This window comes from Macaca nemestrina, chromosome 15 (assembly GCF_043159975.1).
Source record: "Macaca nemestrina isolate mMacNem1 chromosome 15, mMacNem.hap1, whole genome shotgun sequence".
Classification (NCBI taxonomy): domain Eukaryota; kingdom Metazoa; phylum Chordata; class Mammalia; order Primates; family Cercopithecidae; genus Macaca; species Macaca nemestrina.
The window spans coordinates 37,632,697-37,649,649 of record NC_092139.1 but is presented as its reverse complement, the minus strand read 5'-3'; the positions used below and the strand labels follow the sequence as shown (position 1 = coordinate 37,649,649).

Genomic DNA, 16,953 nt, shown 5'->3' with positions numbered 1-16,953 from the left:
GTCTCTGTCACCCAGACTGGACTGCAGTGACATGATCACAGCCCACTGCAGCCTTGACCTCCCTGGGCTCAGGTGATTCTCCCACCTTAGCTGAGTGTGGTGGCATGCATAGTTGGGGCTACAGGCGCACACCGCCACCCCTGGCTAATTTTTGTACTTTTTGTAGAGATGGGGTCTCACCATGTTTCTCAGGCTTCTATCATAATCTGTTTTGTTTTGTTTTGTTTTGAGATAGGGTCTCACTTCTGTCACACAGGCTGGAGTGCGGTGGTGCAATCTCAGCTCACTGCAACCTCTGCCTCCTGGGCTCAAGTGAGCCTCCCAAGTAGCAGGGATTACAGGCGTGCACCACCACACCTCGCTAATTTTTGTATTTTTTGTAGAGACAGGGTTTCGCTGTGTTGCCTAGACTGGTCTTAAAGTCCTGGGCTTGAGCAATCCGCCCGCCTCATCCTCCCCAAGTGCTGGGATTACAGGTGTGAGCTACTGTGCCTGGCCACCTATTATGATCTTGACAACTTACAAGATATTTGTATGTAGGCTAACTAGAAAGTAAAATTGGCCTTTGCAGTCACTTAAGTGAAACTGACTGATAAAACTAGTCAAGTCACAAGACATACAGTAAATTTGATCTTTAAAATATACTGGATAGGAAATTTAGTATATCCCTATGAGACCTGATAGTAGCTTCTAGTGTGATTTCTGAAAACAGAATTTACCCTCAAATCCATTTTTAGTTCAGGAATGTAAGACACCAACATTTAGAAGTTTTCCCCTCAAATTTTACTTGCCTATTTTCTTCACTTTAAGATGAAATATACTCTAATAAGCTATATTTAGTCTCAGAGTTTTTTCTTAAATAGCAAACTTCCTTCTTATCACTTGGCATTCATTTTAACTACTGTCTGGTCACCATGGAGTCAAAACTTTCAAAATTAAGATTGACTTACTTTTTTTTTTTTTTTTTTTTTTTTGAGACGGAGTTTGACTCTTGTTGCCCAGGCTGAAGTGCAATGGAGCGATCTTGGCTCACTGCAACTTCCGCCTCCCGGGTTCAGGTGAATCTCCTGCGTTAGCCTGCCGAGTAGCTGGGATTACAGCCAGGCGCCACCACGTCCAGCTAATTTTTGTATTTTTAGTAGAGACAGGGTTTCACTATGTTGACCAGGCTGGTCTCAAACTCCTGACCTCAGGCCATCTATCTGCCTCGGCCTCCCAAAGTGCTAGGATTACAGGTGTGAGCCACTGTGCTCGGCCAAAATTCCTTTTTTAGGAGAATATTGCATCATTGCTCAGGTTAAAAAAATGGGGCTAAAATGATCTGTCTCAAACTGTAAAAGAAATTCTCTCCAATATTGAGTATGAGGGAAATGAGCCATATATACAAAATAAAAATATGTGTGCATATGAAAACTATTTAAAATTACAGATTTAAATGGGCATAAGAACATACTTTTTTGTCTTACAGGTTATATTAAAAGAGAAAGTAAAAGAATTGAATTTACATGAGGTAAGTTGATGATAAGTAAATCTTCTTGTTCCATTTTCTAGTAGCAGTGGTATGCTGTGGTATGTTTAAACACTTTTATTTTCAGTAGTTGAAAAAAATAGGCTTATTTTGATTGGGGTAATAGAGTATTTCAGGATGAGGTCACATAAAAATCAATTGTGTGAAGGCTTTACGAGAGTAGTATAACTGATACTTTTAATAGTGATGACACCATTATAAAGTTTCATAGCAGTAGGGATGCTGCTTGCTGCCATGCTGTATGAATAGGAAACAGATATGTTAGTTTTTCTACTCAAGATGAGTATATACTAATTTCCCCACTGAAAATGTTCCCAATATTTCTTTATTACCAGTGGTACAAAAAAAGGGAGCAATTATCTCATGGGGGTAGGGATTTAAGAAGGTAAGACATACGGAATAGGGGAAGAACACATATGTAGAGATATGAATTCTCGGGATTGTTTAGCTATTCAGTTGCATGGTTGGGTCATAGGTGCTTTGTAACTTAAGTACAAACTTGGGTGTGTATATCCTGCTGTATACATTAAGATACATAGCCTGTAAGAATTCTTTTTAATTCTATTTCTTGTATTGCCTCTGACTACAAATATTCAGAATTTTTATTTTTTGTCACCCTTTCCTTCTCCCTTTCTGGGTTTTCTAATTGGTATTTAAAGCAAGGACTTGAAAAGCTGTGCGTTGCAACAGCTGTGTCATATATAGCCTAACTGTGGTGAAGCTAAATTGCCAGTCTCTTCAAAGAAAGTTAATTTGTTAGGTTATTTGAATAATAATAAAAATAATCATATTATTGTTAAATATTTGAAATCATCTATTGGTCCTTTGCTCTTTCTGCATATTTTTCATCAAAGAGTTTATATATTTCTGTTTAATAGCATTTTAGACCTAACTTTGGATTAAACTGAAGCATTAATTACTGTTCGATTTTTTTTTTTTTTTTTTTTTTTTTTGAGACAGGGTCTCACTCTGTCGTCCAGGCTGGAGTGCAATGGCGTAATCTTGGCTCACTGCAAACTCCACCTCCTGGGCTCAAGCAGTTCTCCTGCCTCAGCCTCCCGAGTAGCTGGGATTATAGACATGCGCCACCGCACCCAGTTAAATTTTGTATTTTTAGTAGGGATGGGGTTTCACCATGTTGGCCAGGCTGGTCTTGAACTCCTGACTTCAAGTAATCCACCGCCTCGGCCTCCCAAAGTGCTGGGATTACAGGCGTGAGCCTCGGCGCCTGGCCACTGTTTGATTTTTTACTTTTCCCAGAAGTTAATTTTGACACATGGCCAAAATTAACATGAAGTAATAGAAGGTGGTCTGTTTCTCATTTGGAGTCTTTTTGATGACCATAAATGAAAAGATTAAATTTTTAACAGGTTAATCCAGAACAAGTCTTCCTTGTTTGTTTGACCTATTAGTTTAGAAACTTTGTCCTGAATACGTACATTGTGTGTTGCATCAGTATGTATCAGAGTTAGTAACCAACTACACCCACCAATTCCTGTTTTGCTGGTCATTTGTATATAGTCTTAGATTTTTTTCACCATAGTATCCCCAGCTTTGGTTATGGTGAGTTGCTTTCTCCATTGAAATTCTTTTGCACCTTTTTCAAAAATCAAATAGCCATATTTTTTGTGACTGTATTTCTGGATTCTCCATTATATTCTCTGGATTTGTGTGTGTCTGTTTCTTCATCAGTACCACACTGTCTTGATTATTAATAGCTTTATAGTAAATCTTAAAATCAGGTAGTGTGATTCTTCCAACTTCATTCTTTTCCAAAATTGTTTTAGCTAGTCTGGTTCCTTTACCCTTCCATGTAAATTGTAGCATCAGCTCATCTGTATCTTTAAAAAAAAAAAAAAATCCTGCTGGGATTTATATTGCATTAAATCTATAAATGTGTTTGGAGAGAGTTGACCTTTACCATGGTGAGTATTTTGACCTGTGAATATATTATGTCTATTTATTTATTTATTTGAAGCTCTGTTGTTAGGTGTATACACATTAAATATCTTCTTGGTGAACTGACCCTTTTGTCAAAGTCTCTCGCTGGGCAGGGTGGCTCATGCCTGTAATCCCAGCACTTTGGGAGGCCAAGGCAGACGGATCACCTATGGTCAGGAGTTCAAGACCAGCCTGTCCAACATGGTGAAACCCCATCTCTACCAAAAATACAAAAATGAGCCAGGCATGGTGACAGACATCTGTAATCCCAGCTACTCGGGAGGCTAACGTAGGAGAATCGCTTGAACCTGGAGGTGAAAGTTGCAGTGAGCTGTGATCATGCCATTGCACACCAGCCTGGGCAACAAGAACAAAACTCCGTCTCAAAAAAAAAAAAAAAAGATCGGCTGGGCGCGGTGGCTCACGCCTGTAATCCCAGCACTTTGGGAGGCCGAGGCGGGCAGATCACGAGGTCAGGAGATTGAGACCATCCTGGCTAAAATGGTGAAACCCTGTCTCTACTAAAAAAAAATACAAAAAAATTAGCCAGGCGTAGTGGTGGGTGCCTGTAGTCCCAGCTACTCGGGAGGCTGAGGCAGAAGAATGGAGTGAACCTGGGAGGTGGAGCTTGCAGTAAGCTGAGATCACACCACTGCACTCCAGCCTGGGCGACAGAGTGAGACTCCAGCTCAAAAAAAAAAGAAAAAAAAAAATCTCCATCCCAGGTAAATTCCTTTGCTTTGAAATATTTATCCAGGCCAGGCGTGGTGGCTCACACCTGTAATCGCAGCACTTTGGGAGGCCGAGGCGGGTGGATCACAAGGTCAAGAGATCAAGACCATGCTGGCTAACATGGAAACCCCATCTCTACTAAAAATACAAAAAAATTAGCCAGGCAAGGTGGCGGGCACCTGTAGTCCCAGCTAGGGAGGCTGAGGCAGGAGAATGGCATGAACCTGGGAGGCAGAGCTTGCAGTGAGCTGAGATTGCGTCACTCCACTCCAGCCTGGGCAACAGAGTGAGTGAGACTCTGTCTCGAAAAATATATTGGCCAGGCGCGGTGGCTCACGCCTGTAATCCCAGCACTTTGGGAGGCCGAGGCAGGCAGATCACGAGGTCAGGAGATCGAGACCATCCTGGCTAACATGGTGAAACCCCGTCTCTACTAAAAATACAAAAAATTAGCCGGGTGTGGCGGCAGGCACCTGTAGTCCCAGCTACTCGGGAGGCTGAGGCAGGAGAATGGCGTGAACCCGGGAAGCGGAGCTTGCAGTGAGCCGACATCACGCCACTGCATTCCAGCCTGGGGAACAGAGCGAGACTCTGTCTCAAAAACAACAACAACAACAACAAATATATATATATATATATATGTATGTCCAGGCCGGACACGGTGGTTCACACTTGTAATCCCAACTCTTTGGGAGGCTGAGGTGGGAGGATTGCTTGAGCCCAGGAGTCCAGTATCAGCCTGGGCAACACAGTGAGATCTCATCTCTACGAAAAAAAAAAAATTAACTGGGCCTGGTGGCACACATGTATAGTCCCAGCTACTTGGGAGGCTGAGGTGGGAGGATTGCTTGAGCCCAAGAGGTTTAGGCTGCAGTGAGCCAAGATTGTGCCACTGTACTCCAGCCTGGGTGACAGAGCAAGACCCTACCTCAAAAAAAAAAAAAAAAAAAAACGGAAATATTTTTCTGATGTTAATATAGCCACTCCAGCTTCCTTTTGATTGTTTGCATGGTATGTGTATTTCCACCTTTTTCTTTTCTTTTTTGAGATGGAGTCTCACTCTGCTGCCCAGGCTGGAGTGCAGTGGTACAATCTTGGCTCACTGCAACCTCCACCTCCTGGGTTCAAGCAGTTCTCCTGCCTCAGCCTCCTGAGTAGCTGGGATTACAGGCACCCACCACCACGCCCAGCTAATTTTTGTATTTTTAGTAGAGACGGGGTTTCACCTTATTGGCCAGGCTGGTCTTGAATTCCTGACCTTGTGATCCACCCGCCTTGACCTCCCAAAATGCTGGGATTATAGGCATGAGCCACCGTGCCTGGCCTCCTTTAGTAATTTTCTTAAAGCAGGTCTTCTGGCTATGAATTTTGTTAGTTTGCCTTCATCTGAGAATGTTTTTATTTCACCTTCATTCCTGAAGAATATTCTTGTATATGAACTCCAGGTTGACAGTTCTTATGCCTCTTCCTTCTGGCCCTCCATGATTTCTGATGAGAAATCAGGTCACTTGAATCATTCATCCCTTATCAGTAATGTATCACTTTCTCTGGCTGCTTTTAAGACTTTTTTCTTTTTCTTTAGTTTTCAGCAATTTATGATATGTCTGGGCATGGATTTATTTGGATTTATCCTATTTGCAGTTTACTCAGCTTCATGAATATATAGGTTTGACTTTTGCCAAGCATGGGAAGTTTTCAGCTATTATTTCTTTAAATGTTTTTTCTGCATTTCACTCTTCCTCTCTCCCAGAACTCCAGTGACACAAGTGTTAGACCCTTTGTTGTTGTTACACAAGTCCTTGAGGATTTCTTTTCAGTAATTTTTCTCTGTTGTTTAGACTAATTTCCAATGTTCTGTCTTCTAGTTCACTGATTCTTTCCTCTATCCCCTCCATTCTGCTGTTGAGCCCATCCTTTAAGTTTTTTTATTGTGATTATTCTGTTTTAGTTCTAAAATTTTCATTTAGCTGCACATGATGGCTCTCGGCTGTAATCTTAACACTTTGGGAGACCAAGGTGGAAGGATTGCATGAGCTCAGGAGTTCAAGACCAGCCTGGGCAACATGGCGAAACCCCATCTCTACAAAAGAAAATACAAAAATTAGCCAGGTGTGGTGGTGTGCGCATGTAGTCTCAGCTACTCATGAGATGGGAGGATCATTTGAGCCTGGGAAGTCGAGGGTGTAATGAGCCAAGATTGTGCCACTGCAGTCTAGCCAGGGTGACAGAGCAAGACTCTGTCTCAAAAATACATATAAAATAAAATTTTCATTCACTTTGTCCTTATATCCTCTATACCTTTGCTAATAATATCTGTTTTAGCATTTATTTCAAGAGCATTCATGATTGCTCATTTGAGCATTGTTATAAAGACCTTAAACAAAAGACCTTTGTTGTATAATTCTGACATACGTGTCATCTCATTATTGGAGATGATTCATGTGGCAACACCCTGTGGCCCTGCTCTGCCCTGCTTTCTGTAGAAAAAGACTACACAAAGTAACTCTATTGGAGTGCCCCTTGTGTGGAGTGGCATTAAAGACATTGCTTCCTTATTCTTCTTTCTCCTCACCTCCTCATAGGCTCATCCCCTTCCTTTTGCTGCAGTGAGAAAGTGGCTCTGGCTATGTGAGTTCTGTTTTGTCCCTTTCTTATATAGGAGATTCAATCCACTTGGTCTTTCTAGGATTATTGATCAGTCTTCTTATAAATCACATTCCTACATTTATTTATTTATTTTGAGACAAGGGTCTTACTCTGTCACCCAGGCTGTAGTGCAGTGGCACAATCTCGGCTTACTGCAACCTCCGCCTCCGGGGTTCAAACGATTCTCCTGCCTCAACCTCCCAAGTAGCTGGGATTACAGGCATATACCAGCATGCTTGGCTCATTTTTTATATTTTTAGTGGAGACAGGGTTTCACCATGTTAGCCAGGCTGGTCACGAACTCCTGACCTCAGGCGATCCACCCACCTCAGCCTTCCAAAGTGCTGGGATTATAGGCATGAACCACCATGCCTGGCTCCTAAATTTATTTTTGAATCAGTATACAAATACCTGGAGTTCAGCTGAAGTTGGTCACAGATTAAAATTGTTAAAACATCTTTTAAAAATCCAAAGCATTTATAGGGAGCCAACAGTGTGCCAGACCCTCGAGATTGATTTGTCAGAGTATAGTCCCTCCCTTCCCTCCAGGAGCACAGATACCACAGGAGAGAAAGTCATTAGTCAGTGAGACAAGTACAGTCAGTAATGGGGCAAGCACGTGAGCACAGAAGGGCCACAGAAGCTGCCTGCTGTACTTCAGTTTGGAACAAGAAAGCCAAATTTATCCTGAGTGGCAAAACCATCTTTAAGTTGCTATACTAGCTCTCAAGGATTCTAGCCTTAAATGACATCTCTGAACCAGAATTGCTGCCTCTGCAGACGATGTGATATCCTTATAAGTATTCAAGGAAAGGTATAATAATGAATGCCCACCACCACTGTCACAGAATGATTATCTAAAAAGAAAACTGGACGTGTGCAGTGGCCTCACAGCTGTAATCCCAGCACTTTAGGAGGCTCAGACAGGAGGATCGTTTGAGCCCAGGAGTTCAAGACCAGACTGCAACATAGTGAGACCTCTTCTCTACAAAAAATTTTAAAAATTAGCCAGGTGTGGTGGTGCATGCCTGTAGTCCCAACTACTCAGGAGGCTGAGGCAGGAGGATCGCTTGAGCTCAGAGGTCAAGGTTTCAGTGAGCCATGATCATGCCACTGCACTCCAGCCTGGGCAACAGTGTGAGAGGCTGTCTCTAAGATAGATAGATAGATAGATAGATAGATAGATAGATAGATAGATAGATAGATAGATAGATAGATAAGAACCTGTCTCTGAGAGGCTGTCTCTAAGATAGATAGATAGATAGATAGATGGATGGATGGATGGATGGATGGATGGATGGATGGATGGATGGATGGATGGATGGATGGATGGATGGATGGATAGATAGATAGATAGATAGATAGATAGATAGATAGATAGATAGATAGATAGATAGATAGATAGATGAAAAAAGGCCGGGTGTGGTGGCTCATACCTATAATCCCAGCACTTTGGGAGGCTGAGGTGGGCGGATCACGAGGTCAAGAGATTGAGACCATCCTGGCCAACATGGGGAAACCCCGTCTCTACTAAAAATACAAAAAATTAGCTGGGCTTGGTGGTGGGCACCTGTAGTCCCAGCTACTCAGGAGGCTGAGGCAGGAGAATCGGTTGAACCTGGGAGGCAGAGGTTTCAGTGAGCCAAGATTGCGCCACTGCACTCCAGCCTGGCGACAGAGCAAGACTGCATCTCAATAAATGAATGAATGAATGAATAGGGAAAAAAAAGAAAAGGAAAAGAACCATTTTGGCTGAATCACCTGAGCTATAGATCATTTTCATTGTGTGACACTGTCTTCCTCTCACCCTGACTCTCCACTCCTTAGTCTGTATCTGAGGCAAATTTATAGACTATGTCAACCACTTGGAAGTTATTAAATCCTTCCTTCTTGGGCATTTTAGAGATCATACACTCTGTGAGTACTAGAAAATTGTGCCTGTTTCCAACACACATGCTGTAGTTAAAGTCATTTTTACCTAGGACTTGTTTTATTTATGGGTATAATAGTGTGATATACATGGAATCATGTACAAAAGGTGACAAGATTATCAAGATGTCTGCTTCTTCATATAATTAGGAGCAAGGGAACTAACACTTTGACAAATTTAGACAAGGTAAGTATTATTCCCTATTTTGCATTTGCAGATATTGAGGTTTAAGAAAGTTTACTAGCCAGGCACAGTGGTTTGTGCCTATAGTCCTAGTTATTCAGTAGGCTGAAGCAGGAGGATCACTTGCACCCTGGAGTCCAGCCTGGCAACATAGCAAGACCTGTCTCAAAAAAAAAAAAAAAAAAAAAGTTAGAGAAAAAAAGAGAGGTTGAATAGAATGGGCAAGTCATCTAGCTTCTGTGTGTAGAATGGGGATGTTTGCATCTGGAACCATTACATCAGGATACCTCTACTGCCCCCACAGATGTGAAGCTTCTACTGTTCTCCAAGTTGCAAAAAATTACTTTTGAGTGACTTGACCCAGCTTTCTTCTGCCTTCTGGAGATCCCATTAAGTACCTTTCTGACTTTCAATATGTAAAACAAACTCAAGTATCTATAAACTGACCAATCAGTAAATGTCTGTTCTTAGCCTAGCTTCCAACAGGCCTGACATTATCATAGGACTCATTCTTTCACTTAAAAAAAAAAAAAAAAAGACAAGATAGGCTGGGCACAGTGGCTCACACCCGTAATCCCAGCACTTTGGAAGGCCAAAAGTGGGCAGATTGCCTGAGCCCAGGAGTTCAAGACCAGCCTTGGTAACATGGTGAAACCCCATCTCTACAAAAAATACAAAAATTAACCAGGAATGGCAGTGCCTGTCATCCCAGCTATTCAGGAGGCTGAACTGGGAGGATCACCTGAGCCTGAGGAGGTCATGGCTGCAGTGAGCCATGATTGCACCACTGTACTCCAGCCTTGGCAACAGAGTGAGATTATTTAAAAAAAAAAAAAAAAAGACAAGAGTGTTGGGGAACACTTCCCAACTCATTTTTAAGAGGTTAGTATTACCCTGATAACAAACCCAGACAAAGATATTACAAAGAAAGAAAATGCCAAACCAGTATCTCTTATGAATATAAGTGTAAAAATCCTCAACAGAATATTAGCAAAGCAAATCCTACAGTATATAAAAAAAGATTATATACCATAATCAAATGGAACTTATCCCAGGAATGCAAGGTTGGTTCAACATAAGTAGATCAGTCAGTGTGATACACCTTATTAATAGAATAAATGGGGGAAGAAAAGACATGGTCATCTCAGTAGATACAGTATAAGCCTTTGACAAAACCCAGCTTTCTTTCACGATAAAAGCATTCAATAATTCAATAAACCTAAAAATAGAGGGAACTTCCTCAGCCTGATAAAGGGCATCTGTAAAAAGCCCACAGCTAATATTATACTTAATGGTTGAAGACAAAGTTTTCCTTCTTAGACAAGGAAGAAGACAGGACTCCTGCTCTTATCAATTTTATCAACTTGTTACTCAAGGGTCTAGCCAGGGCAGTTAAGAAAAAATAATAAAAGGCATTCAGATGGGAAAGAAGTAAAACTGTCTATTTGCAGATGACATGACTTTATAAATATTATAGAATACTAAATTAAAAAAAAAACTGAGAGGCTGAGTGCGGTGGCTCATGCCTGTAATCCCAGCACTTTGGGAGGCCAAGGCGGGCAGATCACCTGAGGTCAAGAGTTCAAGACTAGCCTGGCCAACGTGGTGAAACCCCGACTTTACTAAAATACAAAAATTAGCCAGGCATGATGGTGGGTGCCTGTAATCCCAGCTACTCAGGAGGCTGAGATGGGAGAATCGCTTGAACCCAGGAGGCAGCGGTTGCAGTGAGCAGAGATCATGCCATTGCACTCCAGCCTGGGTGACTGAGTGAGACTCTGTCTCAAAAAAAAAAAAAAGAAAAAGAAAAGAACAAAAAAAAAACTGTGAGAGCTAATAATGAGTTCAATAGGTTTCCTAGATATAAGATCAATATACAAAAACTAGTTAAACCTACACACTAGCAATTAAGAAAATTTCATTTGTGGCCAGGCATGGTGGCTCACACTTATAATCCCAGCACTTTGGGAGGCCGAGGAGAGCGGATCACCTGAGGTCGGGAGTTCGAGACCAACCTGACCAACATGGAGAAACCCTGTCTCTACTAAAAATACAAAATTAGCTCAGCATTGTGGTACATGCCTGTAATCCCAGCTACTCAGGAGGCTGAGGCAGGAGAATCGCTTGAACCCAGGAGGCAGAGGTTGCGGTGAGCTGGGATCACACCATTGCACTCCAGCATGGGCAACGAGCAAAACTCCATCTCAAAAAAAAAAAAAATTCATTTGTAATAGCATCAAAAATAATAAGATACCTAGGAATAAATTTAACAACAGAAGCCCAGATTTATATGCTGAAAACTATAAAACATTGAAAACACAATAAAACCTAAATAAATGGGATGACATCCCATGTTCATTGGTTAGAAAATTTAATATTGGTAAGCTGGCAGTAGTATCCAAAGTATTTACCAAATATCATCTTTTTCAAAATCCCATCTGCCCTTTTTAAGCACAAATTGACAAGCATATGAATTCTAAAATTCACATGGAAATGTAAAAGATCCAGAATAGCCAAAAGAATCTTGAAAAAGAAGAACAGAGTTAGAGAACTCACACCTCCCAATTTCAAAACTTACTATACAAAGCTACAGTATTTAATACAGCGTGACATAGGTATATTGATAGCTATATAGATCAGTGGAATAGAACTGCAAGTCCAAAAATAAATTCAAACATTTATGGTCAGTTGATTTTCAACAAGGGTGCCAAGACAATTCAGTGGGAAAAAAATAGTCTTTTCAATCAGTGGTGCTGGGACAACTGGATATCTACATGCAAAAGAATAAATTTAGACATCTACTTTATACTATATACAAAGATTGCTCAAAAGTTAAAGAACTAAATGTATCAGCTAATATTATAAAACACTCAGACATAAACATAGGTGAGCCCAGTGTCATGGCACATGCCTGTAATCCCAGCTCCTTGGGAGGCTGAGGGGGAAGCTCCCTTGAGTCCAGGAATTTGAGACCAGCCTGGGCAACATAGCAAGACTCTGTCTCTAAAAAACAAAAAGAAGAAATAAACATAGATGTATAAATCTTCATAGCTGTGGATTGGGCAGTGGTTCTTAGATATGACATCTAAAGCACAAGCAAGCTAAGAAAAAATAGTTAAACTTCATCAGGCCAGCCATGGCTCACTCCTATAATCCCAACATGTTGGGAGGCCAAGACGAGAAGATTGCTTGAGTGCAGGAGTTCGAGACCAGCCTGGGCAACATAGTGAGGAGACCTTGTCTGTACTTAAAAAAAAAAAAAAATTATCTGGGTGTGGTGGTGTGTGCCTGTAGTCCCAGCTATTTGGGAGGTTGAGGCTTGAGGAGCTGGAGGATTGCTTGAGATCAGGAGATTGAGGCTGCAGTGAGCTATGATGGCACCACTGCACTCCAGCCTGGGTGACAGAGCAAGACTGTCTCAAAAAAAAAAAAAATTAAAAACTTTTGTGCTTCAAAGGACATTATCCTGAAAGTGAAGGCAACCCACAGGGAGAAACTATTCACAAGTCTTATATCTGATAAGGGTCTGGTATTTAAAATGTATAAAGAACTCTTAGAACTCAGTAATAAGCCTGCAAAATAAAAAGGTCTGCAAATATTTTCTCCCAGTCTTTTCATCCTAACGGGTCCTTTGCAGAAAGAAAGTTTTTTAATTTGATCAAGTCCAGTTTATCCATTTTTTCCTTTGATTGCTTTGCTTAGGTTGTGCTTTGGTTGTGTTTCTGCTTAGGTTGCCTATGTTTTTAATGTCTATGAATGTGCAGTGCTCTAACATCATTTGTTGAAAAGGCTTTCTTTCTGCCATTGAAATGCTTTTTGCACCTTTGTCAAAATTAGTTGGCTCTCTGATACGGGAGTTCAGTCTAAAATATATAAAGAACTCTTACCACTTAATAATAAAAAGAAAAATAAGCCAACTAATAAATTGACAAAGGACTTAATAGGCATTTCTCCATCGAAGATATGTGGTGGTCAATAAGCATGGCATCATTAGTCATTAAGGAAATGACCCATTTACACCCATTAAGATAACTATAGTAAAAAAAGACAAGAATAAGTATTGGTGATGATATGGAGAAATTACAACCCACACGTACTGCTGATAGGAATGAAATGGTACAGCTACTTTGGAAATCAGTTTTGTAGCTCCTCAAAAAGGTAAACATAGAGTTACTATATGACCCAGCAATTCCACTTCTTGATACATACCCAAAAGAATGTAAACAAGTACTCAGCCAGATAGTTATACACCAGTGTTTATAGCAGCATTGTCCACAATAGCCAAAAGGTAGAAACAACCCAAGTGGCAATCAACACTTTTTTTTTATTGTTTACCCAATAAATGGGTAAACAAAATGCATTACATACATACAATGGAATATTATTCAGCCATGAAAATGAATGAAGTACTGATATATGTTACAATGTAGATGAACCTTGAAGACATTATGCTAAGGGAAAGAAGCCAGACACGAAAGATTACATATTGTATGGTTCCATTTATATGAAATGTCCAGAGTAGACAAATCCATCAATAAAGAAAGTAGATTAGCGGTTGGTTGCCAGAGATTGGAGAAAGGGGAGAATGGGGAGTGACTGCCTATGAATATGGGCTTTTTGGGGGGGTGGGGGTGGCATTTGATGCAAATGTTCTGGAATTAGATTGTAAAGATGGCTGCACAAATCTATACCTAAAACCTGCGAATTGTAATATTACTTAAAGGAGTGAATATTATAGTACATTAATTGTATCTCAATTTTTTAATGGTGATGGGAAGTCACACTGGAGAAACAATCTCATTGAATACTGGAAATGAAAGTTTATTTGCAAAATATCTGTAAAGGAAAGTTGTAAAATGAGTTTGGCTCTCAGGGAACTTCTAGGAAGTCATCTGAGGCTTTTCTCTTTTTGTGATTGCCATTGACTTTGGCCACCTTTAGCATTTAACGTGTCGGAGTTTATCTTGTTTTTTCTCAGGTGGCTATAGTTTTAGGATTTGTTTATTCAGAACATAATAGCACATTATACCATTAATAGTAACTCCATTTTAGGGCTGGGCACGGTGGCTCATGATGGTAATCCCAGCACTTTGGGAGGCTGAGGCAGGCAGATCACAAGGTCAAGAGATCGAGACCATCCTGACCAACATGGTGAAACCCCGTCTCTACTAAAAATATAAAAAATTAGCTGTGTATGGTTGGCGTGCGCCTGTAGTCCCAGCTACTCAGGAGTCTGAGGCAGAAGAATCACTTGAACTCAGGAGGCGGAGGTTGCAGTGAGCTGAGATCACACCACTGCACTCCAGCCTGGCGACAGAGCAAGACTCCGTTTCCAAAAGAAAAAAAAAAAAAAAAAAAGAAACAAACTCCATTTTGGAAAGACTACTAATCTAATTTTGGGTCCTGGAAAAATAAGTGAATAAAAATAAGCAACTCATCCAACCTGTGCGTCAATAGGATCAGTGCTAAATCTCCAGAGGACAGTCCTGACCCTGTTTCGGAAGGTGGGGCTGAGAGGAAAACTGGCTGTTGAAGGCCAGAGGGCCAATCACACAGTCTAGGAGATGGGAGCATCATTCCCTCTTTACAGGTGGGAAGCTGAGGCCCAAAAAGATACCACTAGGCTGAAACTGCTGGATTCTTACCTTTACCAAAGCACAGCTTATTCTCAACCTCCCTTCAGAAAACAAAAATGGGCTTGAAAACAGTACTTCCATTATAAAATGTAGACATCAATAAAAACAACTGGCATTGGTAGACCGCCTTACTGTATGTATCCTTAGCCCTGCCCTCCAAGCTGAGCTGATGACAGCCCTGTGTGGGGTGGGGCAGGTCATGTCCTTATTGTACAAATGAAGGAACAGAGCTCTGTGAGGAATCTTGAGGGCAGAGGCCACACAGCTAGTGTGTCTCAGCCAAGGCCAGCCACCTATCCTGCTCTCCTCCCTGCTCCCCTGCCATCTTGGTAGGGATGCTGAGTCCAACAGAGCACAGTTATCCATTCTCCTCCTCCTGTGAAGATCCTGTCTGTCGTACACACAAGGCCCTGAAAGCTACCTCAGCAAGGATGTTTAAAAACCAACATGGCACTGTTCACTGGGCACCAAGAGCCACATGTCCTGCCTAGATGATGTTATATAACCTAAGAAGACTGGGTTACGTGTTATAGGTTAAGAAACTAGTGACAGCAAAGCCATCAACAGTCCAGGCTAGAAATGGTGATGGCCTGAACCGGGATCCTTGGGAATGGACAGGGAAGCAAGTAGGGAGGAAGGAGTTCAACCACTGGGCAGGAGAAAGAAATGGCACAGTAGCACATTAGTGCAACAGAGCTGGGTCCCCAGCCAGGCCTGGCCACTCTCCAACTAAATGGCCTCAAGCAACATTATTTTCCTGAGCTTCTGTTTACTCATCTGTAAAATGGGTCAGTGTGGTGACACGTGGTATCCACGGGCCCTGGTGAATGCCCAGGAAACAGTGTTGGAACCCAGCCCCTGGGTACGAAGGCAAAGGCCTCTCTCCAAGCCATGGAGACTAATCATCGCCTGAGAGCAGTCCTGGTCCCATCTGCACATGTTCAAGAGTTAACTGAGTCTTCAGTAACTTTTTATATGACAAAGACACTGACAGAGGGACAGTGCCAAAGTGGGAGGCCCCAGGAACTATAAATAGCGTGTTACTGCAAGCTGTACCACAAAAACAGGAGAAAAGATTGCCAGGCCTTGAGCAGTCCCTTTCAGTGAGTGCTTGGGAGCCAGGCTGTGCTGCTGACAAGGTGGAGAACCCAGGGAGCCTCAGTCCTTTGGCACACCAGGAAAGGGACAGCAGGTTAAGCTGGCAGATGTGAGAGTAACCCTCCCTCAGTCCCACACTTCTGACACTGAAGTAAAGGCAGCTGCCTCTTGCTTTCTGTCTTCTCCCATCTGCCCACCTCCTTGAAGATGTGGGACAGGAAGAGCAGGAGACTCATCTATTTGGGCCTGTTTCTTTTCATTCATTTATTCATTCCTTTTTTTTTTTTTTTTTTTTTTTTTTTTAAGATAAGAGTCTCATGAGTCCCTTCAAATGGTTGAGCCTTAGGAGCCTGCACTCTACTTTGTACCTGGGAGGGTACTTAACAGACACTTGGCTTCATTTGTGCATTTGTCTTTCAGCTCTGTGCAGTGTGCCTAGAAGACTTCAAGCCTCGAGATGAGTTGGGGATTTGCCCATGTAAGCACGCCTTCCACAGAAAGTGAGTATTGGTATGGAATTGTTTAATGGGACCCGAGTTTGAGGCACATCGACCAACTTCTTTTGGGTTTTAGGGCAGTGCCAGACAAGCTTGATGGCTTCATGATTGGTCTGTAATGCAGAAAGCTGACAGCACCCTACAGGCGGAATGTATGTGTGTGTGCGTGACATTAGGAGACAGCAGAGTGGTGGAACGTGACCACCACGTCAGAACTATGGGCAGAGAGCCAAATGGGTCTACAGTTGGAGCCCAAGCAATAAACAGCTATTTAGCTGGAACTTTCCAGTGAGAGCCTCCATCTCCTAAAAACTTATTTAAATCAAAACCATAGTTATTTAAAATCAAAATAAATGAAGTCTGGATATAAATGGTAGTGTGGGGCCCTCTCCTCCCACTTCCTGCAGACATATTAATATTTCTCATTCTCTTACAACTTTTTGTTTTGTATTTCTGTTAGAAAATTTTATTTTCCTACTTCTTATGTCCCTCCTCAGTGTACTTTGTTCTTGTAAGGAGTCATGGGCAACTGAGGGTATCACATACTATCTGTGGCTTCACACGTGGAAGATGGGAGGCTCTAGAAGGAGGAGGGGATTGCTGACCCCTTGGCCTCTCCCCTCTCCTTCCCTCTGTCTCTTCCCCCTCTCCAGGGGGTGACATCCATTCACCACCTAGTAGGGGAGCTCCTTGGACCATACAGTAGACATTGTCCGGGTGACAGATATGGAGATGTTCAGCAAAACAGCCGTGCCATGAGCA

General features: G+C 41.9%; 1 protein-coding gene across 4 annotated transcripts in view; it reads left to right on the top strand.

The window, feature by feature from the left end:
* The window catches only part of LOC105481574 (ring finger protein 24), a 91,850-nt gene that overhangs the window by 72,934 nt on the left and 1,963 nt on the right, over window positions 1-16,953 (top strand). For all 4 annotated transcript variants that reach the window (XM_011741232.3, XM_011741233.3, XM_011741234.3 and 1 more), the window contains 2 exons: window positions 1,469-1,510; window positions 16,115-16,194. In XM_011741232.3, coding sequence (XP_011739534.1) covers window positions 1,469-1,510; window positions 16,115-16,194 — 122 coding nt within the window. The remainder of the gene's footprint in view (window positions 1-1,468; window positions 1,511-16,114; window positions 16,195-16,953) is intronic.